The following is a 17085-nucleotide window of genomic DNA, read 5'->3' as shown; positions in this document are numbered from 1 at the left end:
CTGAGTTTCATCTTACTGATTACAGAAGTCAGCCAGACTCATAAACTTGTCAATCAAACTTTATTCTTCTTTCTTTATTTATTTTTTTTAAACAAGATTTATTTTCCTAAAACTAGGGAAATTATCAGCAAAACAGGAATAAAAGATAATTAGATTCTGGGGTGTCAAAACTGGCATAAAGTCTGCAGGAGAAAATAATTCAGAAAAACATTCTAAATGCTAAATCTACATCTATTATTAATGTACTGTATGTGGCTTCTGCGAAGATGTTAAAAAACAAACTAGATATTGTGAGTATAGTTAATACTTTTTATGCAATATTATTGCGGCAGTTTTGAAAATGTTTCAAACAGCAAGGCAGTAAACCAGAAAAAGGTGCAGTAATGAATGAATGTGGTAGGAATATAAGCCCAGGTAGGGGCAATTGCAAAGCAAAGCAGAAGGGAGAAGGTGTGAATCACCGTAGATGAAAATATGAAGATAACTTCCAGCTTCGTAGTAGCAAAAGAACTGGGAAGAATGTTAGAGAGGGAAACCGGTAAGGGAGGAACAGAATGAAAAACATGAAAAGAGAGAACTTTTTTTTTTCCTCTCTCCCCTAGCAGTATTTCTACTCTGTAATCTAGAATTGAGCCTTTCTGTGGTTAGAACAAAACTTTTATTTATTTTAAAATTGCGGATTGCTTAGTGTGCTCAGGTGAACCTGATACCCACAGAAAATCCCTTTGGTGTGAGCAGCCGCTTCAGATGGTGTCGTGCGCAGAGCGGCGGGCTGCCCTCGTCGCTGGGGCTCTCAAACCACGCGGGTGCCAGAAGAACGTGCGAGGAGAGGCTGAAGTTGAGGAGGCTGAAGCGTGTTCGCCAAACTCTGCGGAAGCTGGTGACCTGCAGCCCCAGGGCTCGGCGGGACGGGTCTGCGGATGGGCTGTCCATGGGGGCGGGCAGCAGCCGGGCAGCTGACGATGGAGGGACCGGTTCCTTCTGTCTCCGTTCCCTGGGACTGGGAACTGGAGTTTTGGAGGTCAATGCTTTCCATAATATTAAATGTTGAAGAACACTGATGATCCTCCAATTCCCTGGAATGTCTCTAATTTTCTAAGACCTGCCCTTTTAATGGTGTGAAGAGTTCCTCCACTAGTTCTTTTGAAGATTTTTTTTTGTAAGTTATCAGGCCTTTTTATCTGAATATTAATTACATTTAGCAAATGCTGTCTCTCATCTTCCTTCATCATAGCAGGTACATTTCCATTCTATACCTGCCATCGTTAGGGAAGAATACATTCCCTTGTTTCTACTAAATACCTGCTTTCTTGCCTTTTCTGCGTTGTTGTTTATGATTGTATCATCTGCATCTAATGATGAACCAATGATTGACCTATGTTTTTTTTCTTCTTTATGCTAGGTTTAAAATGTTTTCTCCTGGTAGATCACTGGCTTATTTAGCTGCTCTTATCATCATGATATAGTTGAACTCTGGGCTTCCCATTGCTAGAGTTATAAGTTTGTAGAGCATGGGAAGACTGTGTCTGGCCCTGAATGGTTTTCTGTCTTGGTGTTAACAGGCTGTAAGTTGTTTTTTTTCTGAGAGGTTGAGCGTGGGCTTGCTCACAGAGCGAGTGCACGTGCCGTATGTGCGCCCCAGACGTCCCGCCTTTGCGCGTCCCCCTCTCCCACACGCTGCCCGTGCGGGTGCCCGGAGAGGTGCCTACCTGTGCCCTGCTCCAGACATGCAGCAGTCCGCTTGCCAAGGAGCAGTTTTCATTTGTCTGACAAACTTTTTTATTTACCTACTCTCTCAAGGCTTTCTTCTTATCCTCATTTTATTTGATTTGCTTTCTCTCCATTTTCATTTGAAGTTTGCCTTGTAAAAATTGATCAGGTTTCTGGCCTCCTGGCTCCCTCCCACTCCTCCTCCGCTCTTCGGTGTGAGCCTGATCTAATTCTGAGTCAGATGCCATCTCAGCTTCAGTTATCCGGATGATGTTGCCAACTTGAAATCTTCCCTGACCGGCAGCAGCCGTGCTTCGGTTACAGATGTTACACAAAAGCGTCTGCTTTGCATGGGAAGCCCAGCATTTCCCTCTCCTTCATGACGAGAATCTGGCAGCTCTTGGGAGGTCTGGCAGACTTGTCTCTGGTTCTGGTGGTGAGGACCGTTCTGGGCACAGATCTACATGCTCTCCAGGGCCTCCAGAGCATCCTTCAGTGCTGGACAGACCAGAGGCCAGACTCTCACCAGCTCTTCTCCAAGTTGATGTACCTGGCCTCTTTATCCTGTGCTGCCTGCTCTGTATTGCACTGTCCATCATGGCTCTATTTGAACAAGTAGACCCGAGAAATATCCTCACTGCTCTGTCTACTCTCTCTGCTGTGTCTGGGGTACTCTTTCCCCAGGCACTGATTGTCCATGTACCTTGCACTCAGCTCTCTATGACAAATAACCATGATTTGATCTCTTAAAGTGTGCTTCATGACACTGGGAGGTTTCTGTGCAGTTGCCATCATGGCTCTGGCCAAATATGTTGCTGTTTCCTTGCAGAATCTTTCTCTGGATTTTCAGGAGGTGCAACCAACCCACCTTTGGTCTCTGTAGGAAGCCAAAGCTCACTTCCAGAGCCTTTCTACAGCATGGCAAATTCATGGGACTTGTGACCTCCAGGACATCCCACTCATAGGCCCACATGGCTGCCCGGCCCCCTGCTGATGTGGCCTGCAAGAGTCTTTGATAGCAGGGTGTAGGGGAGGTAACAACCTCACACCAAGGCTACTGTTGGTGGTCACACCGGTACTCCCTGGTCAACTCACTGCTGCTCCCCTTGCAGCCTGTGCTGATGGTTATCAGCCCTGCTGGAAATGACAGTCCTGAAAGAGATGAGATTCACTCCTCAGAGTCTGCAACTCAAGTTTCTCCTTCTCTTCCATCTTGAAGCCTTCCTGAACATGATGCCTCCACAATGGCTTCTTATGCTTTGTTAGCTTCACAAGAGCATTCAGAGTTAAGGACGTTCTGCTCCCCCTTGTTGGAGGAGATCACAGCATCATCTGCTTCTCTTTAGGACAGTTTTTATGCATCTCATTAAGAGAATCATCCTTTTTTTCCAACAGTTTCATAAGCCTCATCTGAAAATACTGATAAAATATGTCTCTCTTGGCCTAGAGCTAAATGGTTGTAGCTTCAGAAGGTTGTTCTGTTTCTTCTACATGTTTATCTGCACCTGTTGTCTGGTGCAGATCATTAGCAGATACTTCTTGTAGGCTTAGTGGCAGTATGTTAGTCTAGCTGCCTGGCTAAAGTTCCTCTTCTAAATCAAGGGCTGTGTGTATGGTCCATAGAAAATCTAAATACTCTTTTCCTGTATAGATGATGGGCAGTAATCTGGGTGTTTCCAGGAGATATTGGTTCTACTGCACATATATAGTGTGGTTGGTTTGCAGACACAAAAGACATTTGAGATGCATTTGTTCCAGATCAGCTGTGTAGCTCATGCACAGGAGGTCTGTCTATTGCTTTCAGGAAATGTTGGGTCTACAGTGTAGTCATACAATGACTGACCCCAAAGACACTTTCTGAAAGCATCAGACTAGCTGCATCTGTGCAATATAATCACAGTATACATTGCTGTGAACGTATCTAGAATTTCTGCTCATATGGCAGCCCAGATGGAGCTACCATATGTAAGCAGTAGGAATGACCTAGTAGGATTGCCAGATTTCTGGAAATCTAGAACAAATATAGAAAATGCTTGAAGTCTGCCTGGCCAAGTAAAGGTAGACAACTTTGGAAAAAATCCAGACATACAGTAGCACTACCTGAATAAACAAATTGTGATGATTAAAAGAATTTCTGTTATCTTGGATAATGGAGAGGTAGAACACCATCAGCAGTGAAAACCTCTATAGCTGGCAAAGTCCTGGGGAAAGTAATACAGAAATGACTGATAACACAGTCTGGCATGTTTACAGGATGCTTCTCAGGGCTTTGGGGATAGCTGAGGTATGAAATTGTGTGAAAATACCAGCATTTTCAGAGCCATGCACTCTGGCATCTACTCAGTATTCCTCTGTGCTTCATCCAGGCAATTTCATTTTGAAGGTATCATCAAGAAAGCTAAACTCCTACCATGGAACTTTATCTCTTTGCCTCCCTCTCTTCCTTTTCCTTCTCACTTCCTAGCCAACGTCTTTGTCAACTGGGGACTTCCCTCACCTCAGGCACATACTGCTAGGACTCTGTGACCCATGGCTAGTTGATGTGTTTTGGTACTCTGTCTCCAAGCTCCCTACTCCCCTTCTCTTTGAGAAGATGATATTATCAAAGGTGGCAGCCTGTCCGTTAGCTTCAAGCGCCACAGGATCAGTCCCTTCCTCAGTACAGGAGAACGGTGCTTTACCACGGATATTTTTAGGGGGCAAAGAGCAGATAAGGGTGGAAATCCACCTTGGACTTAGGAAGGTCCATGTTTGTGTGCAGAAGTTCAAGGGGTTTCTACCCACTATTGTACTGTCATTGCATAAGGAAAGCTGCATCACTTTTTTTACATTCAGGATGGTTATTCTTCACACTTCTCGTGCAAAATACCTGCGTTGCAGGTTGGCCAGGACTGTTATCCCTGGAGGTCTTCCTCTCTGAGCTCTCCACGGGACTGCTGAGATCCTGGCCATGGTGGCAGTCACCTTCAGTTGGGACTGGGTAATCTCGTACCCTTTAACGGGCAACTCAGTGAGTCCAGTGATGAGCTGTCTTTCAACAGCATTGCTAGCTAGATGGGCATCAGGTTGCTACAGAAAAGCTCTCCCCTGATCCTTAGGAAATTCATCAAAATTGAACTGGTGTCCCATTGTGTTGTGGTTCTTTCTCCCTCGAAAAATTGCGAGACTCAGAGCTGAAGTTGCATCCTGTAATGACTTGTGGGGCAGTTTGAGCGTGTGCGCTGGTGGGGACTCGCACACGCCTGTTGAACGGAGACAGGTACAGGCAGATTTGTTATCCCTTCCATAGACTGGTGCTCGCTCGAGAGTGGATGCAAACTGAGGGTCCCTCCCAGATGTGCTCCCTGCCTGCCCATGCCTGCTATGTGCCTTCGTGCAGTTCTGCGTCCGCAGGCTCTGCAATGGGCGAAGGACGCAGGCTGCAGCTGCCTCAGTGGAGTTTGGTCTCCAGGGCTTTTTTCCCACCTGCCAATAGCAGGAGGGCTCCTGCTCGGTGCTCCTACTCTCACTGGATCCATTTTTCATATAATGTATGCATGCTCTCTTCCTTTGCCAAGCTCTTTGACCCTGCTGTTCTGGGATACTTCTTGGAGCTGAAGGATGCAATATCTTCCCAAAGCTCAATACATCCATCTGAGATCCATCTTGGTGCTCCATCCTGCTTCATGATTCAGCGCAAGGAGATAACACGGTCTACAGTATGAATATACAGTGACAAAACAGAACAAGAATATTTATTATTATAAAGGCAGGCCTGGAATGAAAACCTGGTTAAGTGCTGTAGTTTAAAGTTGTGTAACCAGTGTCTGTGTGGCTTTGATTTATGTTTGTTGGTAGAAAGGAGACTGCACACCTCTGTTAGAAACCTGTGCTAAGTGGAGCAAGGAGGCAGCAGTCTTTGGGCCTGGCTACAGTGGCCTGGCGCTGGGGATGGAGGTGCCAGCTGTGCTGAAGCCCCAGGCATCGCGAAGATGAGTTTCACTGGTTTCTCTTTTGTAGTACTGGACACCCCCAGTGAGCTGTGAGAGGTGGGTTAGTAGACAGCTGAGATGTGACCGCTCCCACTGACATGAAGTGCATCAATAGTTTGCAGACGGACCCTCCATACTGTTACGCCTTGGCACGCTGTTACTGTGTTCGTGGTAAATCATCATCTATTACCCTAATTCCATGTTGTGAAGAGGGTTGTAGGGGCTGAGGAATCTTCCCTTGGTTTTATGCAGCATAGTGGGTATACATGAAACTACTTTGACGTGTGCATATCCCGCTTGACCACCTTTGAGTTTTCTCTGAAGAAAAGCCACTCTGTAGAAGGTTTTACAGAGCAGAGGGCATGGCAACACAGGTTTCTTCCTTGTCCTCCCCTGGCTGGAGAAGGCAAGTGCCTAGCACACAGAAAAAGCAGCAGTTTCATCCCTCTGACCTCTCCTGTGGGCAACTTAGCTTTGGTGACGGAGCAAAGTCCTGACTTGCAGCTCCTCTTGCTGCTGCCGCGCAAGGCATCCGCTTGCTGTTGGATCGGGAGTGGATGTATCTGCTGAACTGGGTAAAGGGGAATAGAAAAGTGGATGTCCTGTCTGTGTTGTGGAGCAGCAGCCGGGTGCACGTACGAGCAAGCGTGGGGAGTGTGCAGACTGGTGCTAGGGGGCTGTGGAGTGCGTAGAGGCAGCAGCGGTGCAGCAGACCCGTTCCGCTGCAGCTAGACATACGTGCAGAGATGTTTTCACAGTCCTGTTATCCACAGAGTCTGGCTTAGATCTCACGGCTGTGACTCTTTCCGGGAATATTTGAATGAACTTTCTATTTTCTGCTCTTAACTTCTAAGTCCTTATAAGCCCACTGATACTACGTACAGCACAGCCTGTTCAGATACCCCTCCTCCCTTCTTTTTCCTTTTAGAAATCACTGCATTTGCCTAAAAAGGTAAAAATAAACAAATTGCTGTTAGATTAAAAAGCATAGTCACTTTGATATCATGCTATTGAATGAGTCAAGGCGTAAAAGCATTTAAGAAAATAATCATGTGCTGTGGCCATAATACGGATGTGTCTTTTCCCATCTGAATATGCATTTTCATTGCTCATTCTGTGGCATGCGGGAGGACAGATTCTTCTATATTGTAGCATGAGGACAAAGCATGGTGAGAAATTCCCTTTGCGTAGTATTTGTTATCTCCATACTATCAATAGGATAAGTAGCCTGGCTGTGATGTTAAGAGGGCATTCCTGTGTTGGATATCTGGCTTTTTTTTGAAATAAAATCATTTATCTTCTGTGGGGTAGTTGGAACATTTTTCTGGTGCAGTCACCAATTCCTCCCACTTTGTTTTACAAGCGCTATAAATTTTAGCTTTAAAGTGTAAACAAACAAAAATCTATTTTCACCAGTTTCCATCTATGAAACTCCCTTTTCATGTTTACCTGTACCCCAAAACGAATTGCCTTTTCACTTGGAACACTTCATTGACACGGTCTGTCGTGCAGTCTCTCAAACCATTTCATCAGTGCAATTGCATCGAGCGAGCTGGCACCGGGGCGGGAATGAGCAGACGGGCACGGAAACCTCTCAAGTGGTTTCATAGCCGGGGAAGTCAGTGTGCTGTGAAGCCCCAGCTGAGATGTGGAATCCAATGCAATAAGTGAAAGCCTTTCAACTCCTTTGCTTTTTCCTAGTTGGACTGAAAAATATAACCAGCAGGGCTCTTCTCCCTTCTAGGGATTTACATGAGATTATATTCTTAGCCGACTTCTTATTCAGCGTGTTTCTTCTCGCCTTTCCTGGAAGTCGTAACACTGGCTCGGCTATGAAAGGGAGAGCTTCTGCTGCCTGAACGCGGGGGTCCGGTGTCAGGCGCGGCGGGGACCTGCGGGAGAGCTCCAGCTCCTGCAGCGGCAGCTGGGGGCCGGGCGGGATGCCCCAGGGTATGGGTAATGGCATTGGCCGCTTACATTGCGGCAAATAAATCCAGCACAAAACTGTACGTTTTAGGAATTATTCCCTACACGTGCATCTAATGAGACTCATAATTTGTACATTGAATCTGGCTTTTCGCACAGACTGTGGGCCATATGTTAATTGTACGTTTGAGGAACACTGAAGTTCAGATGCTTTTTCTAAAAACCCCTTTCCAGTCTTTTGTCAGTTTGGGTATTTTTGCCATCAGATTTTCCCCAAATTCAAGTCATTTGTCCTTCCGTACAGGCATTTTCCTCTTAGCCTGTTTAAAGAATGTGACTTTTGGGAGAGTAGACCTTATATGAGTATATGTATGTATAGAGAGAGAGGGAGTGCGAGAGATTGCAATTTGAAGAAAGCTTGGGGGAAAATAATGATTGTTATTTGACTTTCTCTGCTCCTGTGGCCTAATTTTCAGAATGCAAAAAGGAAAATTTCCTTTCTTCCAGCCATAACTGATCTCTCCCAGTTTTGGCTGAGAAGTTAGAACATGATTTCTAGGCCGCAGAAGAGGAAAAAATTCATATAAACATTGTTGAGCTGAGGATAGTAAGACTATTTCTGCTGATAAAGGATCATAGTAGAGAGGTGTGCGTGGTATACTGAGTCACTAAGTTAAATATATCCCTTCATCACAAGTTAGTGGTAAAATGCAAATGAACTCGTATTTCTAAAAGCTGCTCTTGTAGGAGGGCAGGAAAATGTTTTAACAGACAGCTGGAGTTGCCAGTGTTGCTGTTGACTTTGTCAGTGTCTGGAAGAGTTTGTTTTCTGCTGACTGCCTGATCAAATATGTTTGTCTCAAATATCACAGAATCACAGAACGGTTGGGGTTGGAAGGGACCTCTGGGGATCAGCTAGTCCAACCCCCCTGCTCGAGCAGGGTCACCTAGAGCAGGCTGCCCAGGACCGTGTCCAGACGGCTTTTGAATGTCTCCAAGGACGGAGACTCCACAACCTCTCTGGACAACCTGCTCCAGTGCTCTGGCACCCTCATAGTAAAAAACTGTTTTCTCGTGTTCAAATGGAATTTCTTTTTCTTCAGTTTGTGCCCAAACCCTGAAGTTTAAATAAAAAGAAAAGGGGGGGGGGGACAGTCCTAGGATGGACAAGTTTGGCCATCATATCTTGTTAACAAAGGAGTTTATTTGTATATAACCAGTGGCACTGGATTTATCTTGGAAAAAGAAGTGCCTTCTGCATCTCAGCTCCCTTCTCCCAGTGACTTGCATTTGGCTTTCGGGAGGCCTCTGAGAGGCATTTTGGAGATGTACAAAAAGGACGTACATCCGCTGCCGGAGAGCACATCTGCAGGGTCGGAGACAGAAGCAGGTCTGAGGCAGGCAGTTACAGACCAGCTGCACTTCTGCTGGGTTAAGGTGCTTGTGCTTTAGCTGAGGACTTCTAATGATCTGAGCTGGGGTGTTGGACGTGCAAAGGGAAAGCAGGATGCGTAAGGACTGAGGGAGGGAGCTTGCTACTAGTGTAGTATTTCTATAAAAGCTTCTGGGAAAGGCCAGATAAAGATGTGAGTCAGTAACATAGCAGTGCTGGGCACAGGGAGGATGGGATGAATTCCTGTCCAGGCTGCCCACCGCTCCTGGATAGAGGTCCTGCACCATGGCCATGTCACGCCATGTGCAGTGTCCGTGCAAAATCAGCAGCAGTATCTCAGCCTATTCTTAAAAGCATTTTCAGTCTCCAACCAACAACTCTTTGTTTTTACCTGGAATCAACCTGATCTAGCTGCTTTTCGTTCCCAAACTACTTGTAGGTGCTGTTGAGTGAAGACACGGTCCTACGGAGGGAAACAGTGGTTGGGAGGGACGGGTTTGCTGTGAGTGGTAGGGGAAAGGTAGAGGTGGCTGCGTTTTGGAGGGGCAGGTGCAGACTCAACCAGTGCAGTCCTGCATAGTTCTCTCAGTTTAATTTCCTGTGGACTAATGATGGATTTCATGTACTCCTATCCATCTTACTGTGTTTCTTTGACATTTTAAAAGAATATTTTTGGACTTTATTCTGAAAAAATTGGATTGTTCTGCCTTACTAGCTATGATGCAATGCTGCCGTTTTATCCAAATATGTAAAAAATCAACAAAGAGTTCAAGCATTGTCATTAATCTATCCACTGAATACTTGCTTCAGGAGAGTAGTACTTCAGTCTCTCTCCTCTTACTTGTGTGTTAACCTACCTTCTTGAAGACTGATAGCGTTGTGCAATTTCCCAGGATGTGAGCATCTGCAGAAGCAACTCCTGGAATCAGACACAACAGTTTTGTCTGTGTGTTTCCTTGGCAGATTCCACATTTGGCTTCCCCTCTTTCCTTGCTCCTTTGAGTTTTTTAAGATTCTTCATGTGGAGAGAAACTACAGGATGGGTGGTGGGAAAAGCAATATCAAATGTTGGTTTAAAATGCTATGACTTTTCTGGGGCAAGCTGCTGCAGCAGCTTTCTGAATGGAAGTGGTTCTTCAGCCTGCGCAGCTTGGAGCGTTCGTGAATTAGTCCCGTGGATCCATTCAGGTAAGGTGTGCAGAGGGCTCGGTTACTGGTAAGTTGCCTTCTTTTGTCAGCTAACTATGATTCACTGCAAAACTTCAGGCTCGAGAACATCTTGTCAGTACGTAGAAGACCTGAAATAAATTCCTAGCTGGTGTTAGGAATATCATCACCAAGCTCTTAAGAGGATGGGAATGGTTATCCCTGAGCTATTCACCACCCTCCCATTGCACAAGCCGTCGACATACATTCTTCCTGCAATGCTGACAGCATATTTCGACCTTGGGGTTACTGACTGGGTTAGCTGAGGCAGAACAATTGTTGGCTCTGCATCTCCCATGGAAAGCAGCTGTTATTAGTCCATATGGCATAATCTGTGCAAGCAGGCACAGGATTAGTGCTGTTCAGAACCACTCAACTGTCCTCCTTTCCTCTCTTTTCAGGTGGCCATCATTGCAGGAAATTTTGAATTGGCTGAAATCATCAAAACCCACAAAGAGTCCGATGTTGGTGAGTTTTACCTTTCTTTCTTCCCCCCATTTTCCCCCTTTTTAATCTTACTCTAGAGCCCAGGGCTATTTTAACGCAGATGGTGATGTGCCGGTGCTGCCTACCATGATCAGGAAAAGCTGCAGCTTGCAGCTAGTTTTGGGTGTTGGGAGTGGCAATACAGATCTGCTTTCCTCCTGGGGCCATCGGTATTGAGTTTGTTTTTTCAGTGCAGTGTTTGCTTGTGACGGCTGAGGCAGCCAGGCTAAAGAATTAGTCAAACCATTAGTATGGAGTAAGTCTGGAAAGCTCTTCTTTAAAATTCCTTATCTATTTCTCTGCCTTTGCATCCTTGATGCCATTTCTTACTGGAGATTCTCTCCTGCTAAGACTAATAATTGGGCTTGGTGCAGGAAGGAGACATGTCCTCTGTTTTAGCAGTGGTAATGCTTGTGGAGCTCCCCCCCCCTCCAATGTTCTATAGGTAAAATAAGTGGAGTAGCATCCATTCTAGTTGCACTTGTTTTCTCACAGAGGAATGTTTTTGTATTCTCTGGATCAGTCTCTTTCCTTGACACATCCCTTCTATCCCTCTGTAGTGCAGACATTATCATGCTATGTGTTATATGCCATGAAAAACTGAGTTTCAGGTCAGGTATAAAGTCATACTATCACTTGAGCCTTCTTGAATTCTTCTAAGAAGTTTACTGGTCCAGAGCTCTCTAGAGCAATGTAAGTGCCAAAGTGATTCCCTCTGTAGAAGAGTTAGTTCTCTGTATGCACCTCCACAGGAGTCATCAGGACAGCAAGTGAAAAAAGACTTCTGGAGTTTGAAACAGCCAGCAAGTAATGGGTTTGGTTCTTGGAAGCGGCCATGAATCTAGAAAGCTGGGCCTTAAGATATCCTTGTATCACTTCTATTCTTAGCTAGCTATCACTGATTGTTATAAACAGCTGCTGAAAATTTGTGAGAAGATATAAAATTCAGGGCACAGAAAAAGCCTAAAAATTCCTTATAACTACATTAATGAACAGTGCTTGCAAGAAAGCCAACCCATTAATTCAAGGTGAAAGAGGTTGGCTTGGCTTTGAGAGGGGGTTTGGACTAGATGACCTCCAAAGGTCCCTTTCGACCTAAATTATTCTATGATTGAATCTGTATCTGTGATTGAATGGCTTAATTTTTTTATTGAAAAAGTGTAAGGAGAAAGAGCATGAAAACATGTCAGGTAAGAATAAATTGTTCATGTTTTAGATATAGCTGTTTATATAAAATAGGTCAGATAACAGTTGCAAAACTAATCATACACAAACCAGCAGGTCCAGATGGTATCCACCTGGGGTCAATGGAACTAGCAAATGAACTTTCCAAGCAGAGAGAAATTATTTTTTGAAGTTTATTAAGAATCCAGAAGTAAAAATGGCTGACTAGAAGAAAGCAGATTGGCATTACTCGGTATGAAGAAGGGGTCAGAACCTGCTGTTGTTCCTTTTCTTTGATAGTACTATCAAAGCAGTGAAAAAAATACTGAAACTGAGAATCTAGTAGAAAAGGGCGGCATTATGCAGCATTGCAGATGATAGTTTTTGGATGATAGTTCTTGGAGAAATCTTCTCTAAGTTGCCAGTGTTAAGCTGAACTGGTCTGGTTGTGAGAGAAGCATTAGTGGCCCCAGCCATGAGAAATACTCAGAGAAGACTTGCTGTGTTGAGGCTGTGGAAGGGAAGATGGTTAGCAATAGCTTTTGCTCCTTTCTCTGTGACATGCCATAGCATGTAGCTGTACTTTTTGGCTCTTAGGGCATACATCAGTGTTTCATTTTGGATCGGGGTGCGCTTCTGAACTGGAGCCACTTGTCTCCACTTGCTGTGTTTTTTCTCATGCTGCAGATCAAGGCTGGAGGGCATGAACTGAATTTCTTTCAGGTGAAAATAACCCAGAAAATGTGGTGCAGAAACACACCTGATGTGCTCCCTAAGATAACAGGCATTCAGCCCATGGGTCTAGGGTAGATACCGTTTGAAGTAAAATGCCCCAAAACGTGCACAGTGTGGATGCTGGGTTGTCAGTGCCAGCTGTTTCTCTTTACAGATCCTCATTGGGCTGCAGGACCTTCTTGTGCAGGCTTAGCCGTGGTTTTCTGTGTTCGGGTTTCAGTTCCTTCGGTCAGTGCAGGCAGTGAGAGAGCTGCTTATTTTATCACAGCCACCAGCACTGAGCTCAGAGGAAGTCGGACTGGAAGGCTTCAAACCTAGGAAGTGAGACCATGCTTTCAGAAATAGAAAATGCTTTGCGGGTACTATGGAAGTTGGACTGTTCCATTGTTTCTGTTTTTTTCCAATTCTCATGTGTTATGGGTGTGTAGACAAAGAATGACACATATAGCAAACACTGCCCTTTCTCTTCTCAGTTGGACCTGAGAGGTTGGGTCACGAGGACTTGCCAGTGTCATGACAGACCCTTTATGTGCTTGAAGCAGTGTATTGGAGTGCCTCTGAGTCGGTGCAGCCTCTGCTGTTGCCCGCATGGGAACTGTGTCTTCAGAGTGGCGAGGGCAGCCCTAGCCGCCTTCCTTAGCAGAAGGTCTCCTTGGGTGAGGCTGGAGAGCATTGCCTCTGGCTGCCCCAGGCAGATTTGGGAAAGTTCTCACTTAAGCGCTATTACTGGTAATGACTTTGGGAAATGCTTAGGCTGCCTACTCTAGCAACCTTGAATTAATTGCTCAGTTTAGCTATGAATGGGGCAGCTCACCTCCAAAGTGATCCTGAGCCATGTGTCTAGTTCCCACCACAGCCCTTGGGGATGCCAATGCAGAAAGGCTGCATATTTAATAGGAACGCCTAGAGCTGGTGGATGCAAGCAGGATTGCATCAGAACCTCGGTGCCTCTCTGGAGCGCTGGTGCCAGTCTCATGGCTTGTCTATTTGGTTGTCCCCTTGGGATTCAAGTCTTAAAGTCACATCTGCGTTATCACTCAAATGTATAACTCCTGTTAATAAACTCAGGTGTGTGCCACATTACCTGTTTTCCATAAAAATGTATACAGTAGTATTAACTGTACGTCGTTTTTTGAATCCCATGCCAGTTTCTTTATAATTTTTCCTGATACATCTTTTTGGGGAGTTTTATTAGCCCGCAAGTTTTGAAGTATTTGTTTCAGCCAGTTAGTAGCTGTTTATACTTTGTCATCATGAGGTGATGAAAGTGCCTCTTCCTGCTTCTTTTAGAATATATTTCTGTATCTCCAAAGCAACCAAACAGTTTTTTTCAAGCTTCTTCCATCCTGCAAACCATTTGTTTTTCTTTCATGTTTTTAGCTCCCTTTATCAATTTTCAGATTGTAACTTCATATTGATTTCAATTATTTTCCGTAATTACAAAGTAAATGTACTCTGCAATTCCAATGGCTGTCTTCATTTTGTCACTTTTGTCCAAATACACATCTAACTATAGTTGCTTTATTTCATAACTGTGGTTTTATAACTTTTTTGGTTTGCTAATTTTTTAAAACTCCTGATTTTCATTCATATTTCTTTCTCCCCACATGAAAATAGATATGGAGGAAATAATATGACTTCAGTTCAACGTTGAGAAATGAACCTTAAGTGTTACACATACATAAGACTGGTTGAAGCTATCTTCCCTTTTCTTATGCTAAATATAATCAGGTCATGATTCTGGTCACTAAGCAACCACCAACTTCAAGTCAAAGGAATTAATTCATTATCAGTCATAATGAGGCCCAAAATAGTTACCCTATATTAGGTGGAATACCTTTTTTGTTAGAGAATGATGATCTACAACCTTGTATGAGATCACCAGCATTTGTTTGCCAAACTGTAGTACCCCATAGCAACACCTTTTTTCCTTATGCGATTACAGGCAATGCTGGGGGAGTAACATCCACTTTGGTCTGATTCCGCAGTCTTAGTGGCCCCACAACAGTTCGTGCTCCTGGGCTGAGTTAGTATCTTGGCCCATATATGTTCAAGATCTTACAGTTCTTGGGTACTGTTAGCTCTAAATGGTTGAGCACTGTGGGCAGATCCTTCCTCTCTCCTGCTACTTTGGGTAGATTTTTTCGATGTATTTGGAAATATGCAGATGGAGATTGGACCTAGTGAGGTTCAGAAAATCACCCAGTCATCTCACTCCTCATTAGGTGTCCACTTATCATTATCAATCCAGTCTTCCTTCCCTGGTGGAGACGATCAGTAGTGCGTGTCCTGATGCATGTGACCCAGTTCCTTAGTCACGCCATTCTCTGTGTGCACTGACACCAGGATATTAATTTAGACCATGACATGTTAGGAAGATTATATGAGGCTTTGGGTGTTTTATTGTCAGTTGTTGCTGAGAAATCCCAGCTTTGTGACGTTTTATAGCTCAAACCAAAAGAATAAGTTATTTCTCGTTAATGAGGGTGTCCTGGAGCTAACCCAAGACTTTTCATTCTCCTTGTCCTTTGGGTGCCCTCCATGTTGGAAAGCTGTCCCAGGTATCACCACTGCACTATGAAGCTCTCCCTCAGGAGCTGTCTGTGGGAGCTCAGTCTGGGATTACACTAGATGTGAAAAAAGTAAAATCTTCCAATTCTACTGATTCTTCTTCTCCTCCTCCTCGAGGAGATAAGGATTTGAAAGATCCATTTAAAACATATGCATTTCACTTCCCTAGGGCACTGTGAATTCATATCACTTGCTGCTAAAATCCAATAGCTTGTTCATGATATTCACCTTTGCTGAAACATTCCTGAAGAGCGTAGACGTTAAGCCTCTAACCTGGAGCCTGGGCCCGTTCTCGTTCAGCAGCGCACACTTGCTCTCCTGTGGACATGATGAGAAATGCTGTGCTTTCGTGCTGGCATTATGTGAGGATCAGGGCCTGTATGTTTCAAAGGCTCATTCTCTTTTCCGTGCTTGTTCTCAATGTGTTTCTGTTCCATAAACATATCCAGTTTCCCCTTGAACCTATGTAACCTTCTGGCATCCACAGGTGCCTGTAGCAGAGTCCACAACTCAACTACTTTTGTGTTAAGATTCACCTCCTCAATTTTTATTTTGCTTTTGTTTTGTTTTCGTCCCATCAGCTGCCACCTTTGCTTGGAAGAGAGACATAAACAGCTGATTCATGTTCACCCATCTCTGTGCCTTCCATCAGCTCTCATTTACGTTGTTTCCCTTCCAAGATGAAGAGAAGTTTTCCTTTTATGAGGGAAATGTGATGCCATTTCAGCTCTTTGACCATCCCTGTTGCCCTTGTCTGAACCTCTTCGGCCTCTACTATGTATTTTTTGAGATGGAGGATTTCTACAGTGGCATAAAAATGTCTGCTTTGTTTTCCATTTTTTTATAATGATTTCTTGTGTTTGAATAGTGTTTCCAACTACTGCCAAGCTCTGAGGTAACTTTTTCTTGGAGCTACATAGTAGAATGGAATAGAATGACTGAGATAGATAAACACATATGAAAAGCAGAAGTAGAGGTTATGGTATACATTCCTTCTTCATTTCTAGCCTTTTTCCTTGACCCCTTTTCAGAGAAATTTTTAGAAAGTACGTAGGTGTGGAAAAGTTTTGTATGGAAGCCATAAATAAGTTCTTGTGTGATGGAAAGCTTTATTTCTTTTCTTCTAATTGTGTCATATTTCCTGGAATGTATAACGGATGTAGATGTTCTTGCTGGTCTTATTCTATTTATAAGGATAATAGGAAATCTGAAATCTGGCGATGGCCAAGAGATAAGAGAATAGTCAGAGAAGGATAACTTTCTGTGTTCCCTTATTTCTTATGTGCCTTCTACGAACAGTTTTTGCTCACTGTTGTCAGACATAATATTAAGCTACGGGAAGCTTTAGTCCGACCAGTCCAGCCATTCCTACAGGAAGGTATGATTCTCTACAAAAATGCAGTGAAATATGGTGGAACAACTGGAACAGCTCCCAGGGCCTGCCAGAAGTTGGTTTTGTTTGATTACCATGGGGTAGGCATGGATTTCGTGCTCTTCTTGGCACAGCAAATTCAGTGACCTGGGCTAGAGATGTTCCGCAGCAAAAGCCATAGGACGGTTATAGAACATAAATCTTTTACAGGAAATCACTCCTAGCTGAGAAAACTGAGCTGAGTTGTGTTTGGTGTCAGTACCTGACTTTTGATTTTTCATTAAAAGAGAAGATGCCTGCATCTTGTGGTCTTGCTCAGGCATGCGCACATCACTGGGAGACTTGCTTCTCCATGGTAAATATTGGCAGTTATTGATCCTTCATTTTCACCCAAGGCTGGTTAGGGGATCTTGAATTGAGGAAAGCCATTTTTCGTATCAGGTTCTGTCATGAGGACCCACATTTGTGTGTCACACATTTGGTGTAGAATCCTTTCTTGAATCTTCCTGTACCTTTTTCAAAGTTGTCTGATGGAGCTCATTGCAAATTTA

The 17085-nt window shown here is 44.2% G+C and overlaps 1 protein-coding gene across 12 annotated transcripts in view; it reads left to right on the top strand.

The window, feature by feature from the left end:
• Positions 1-17085, top strand: part of SHANK3 (SH3 and multiple ankyrin repeat domains 3) — a 376011-nt gene that overhangs the window by 85915 nt on the left and 273011 nt on the right. For all 12 annotated transcript variants that reach the window (XR_010887770.1, XR_010887771.1, XR_010887772.1 and 9 more), the window contains exon 9: positions 10608-10674. Coding sequence is in view for 9 of the 12 variants with exons in the window: in XM_067317628.1 (XP_067173729.1) it covers positions 10608-10674 (67 nt within the window). In the remaining 3 variants the exon portion in view is untranslated. The remainder of the gene's footprint in view (positions 1-10607; positions 10675-17085) is intronic.

The sequence above is a fragment of the Apteryx mantelli genome, chromosome 1 (genome assembly GCF_036417845.1).
Source record: "Apteryx mantelli isolate bAptMan1 chromosome 1, bAptMan1.hap1, whole genome shotgun sequence".
NCBI classification, from domain to species: domain Eukaryota; kingdom Metazoa; phylum Chordata; class Aves; order Apterygiformes; family Apterygidae; genus Apteryx; species Apteryx mantelli.
Note: the sequence above shows the minus strand (reverse complement) of the source record. Positions and strands in the feature narration are given on the sequence as shown.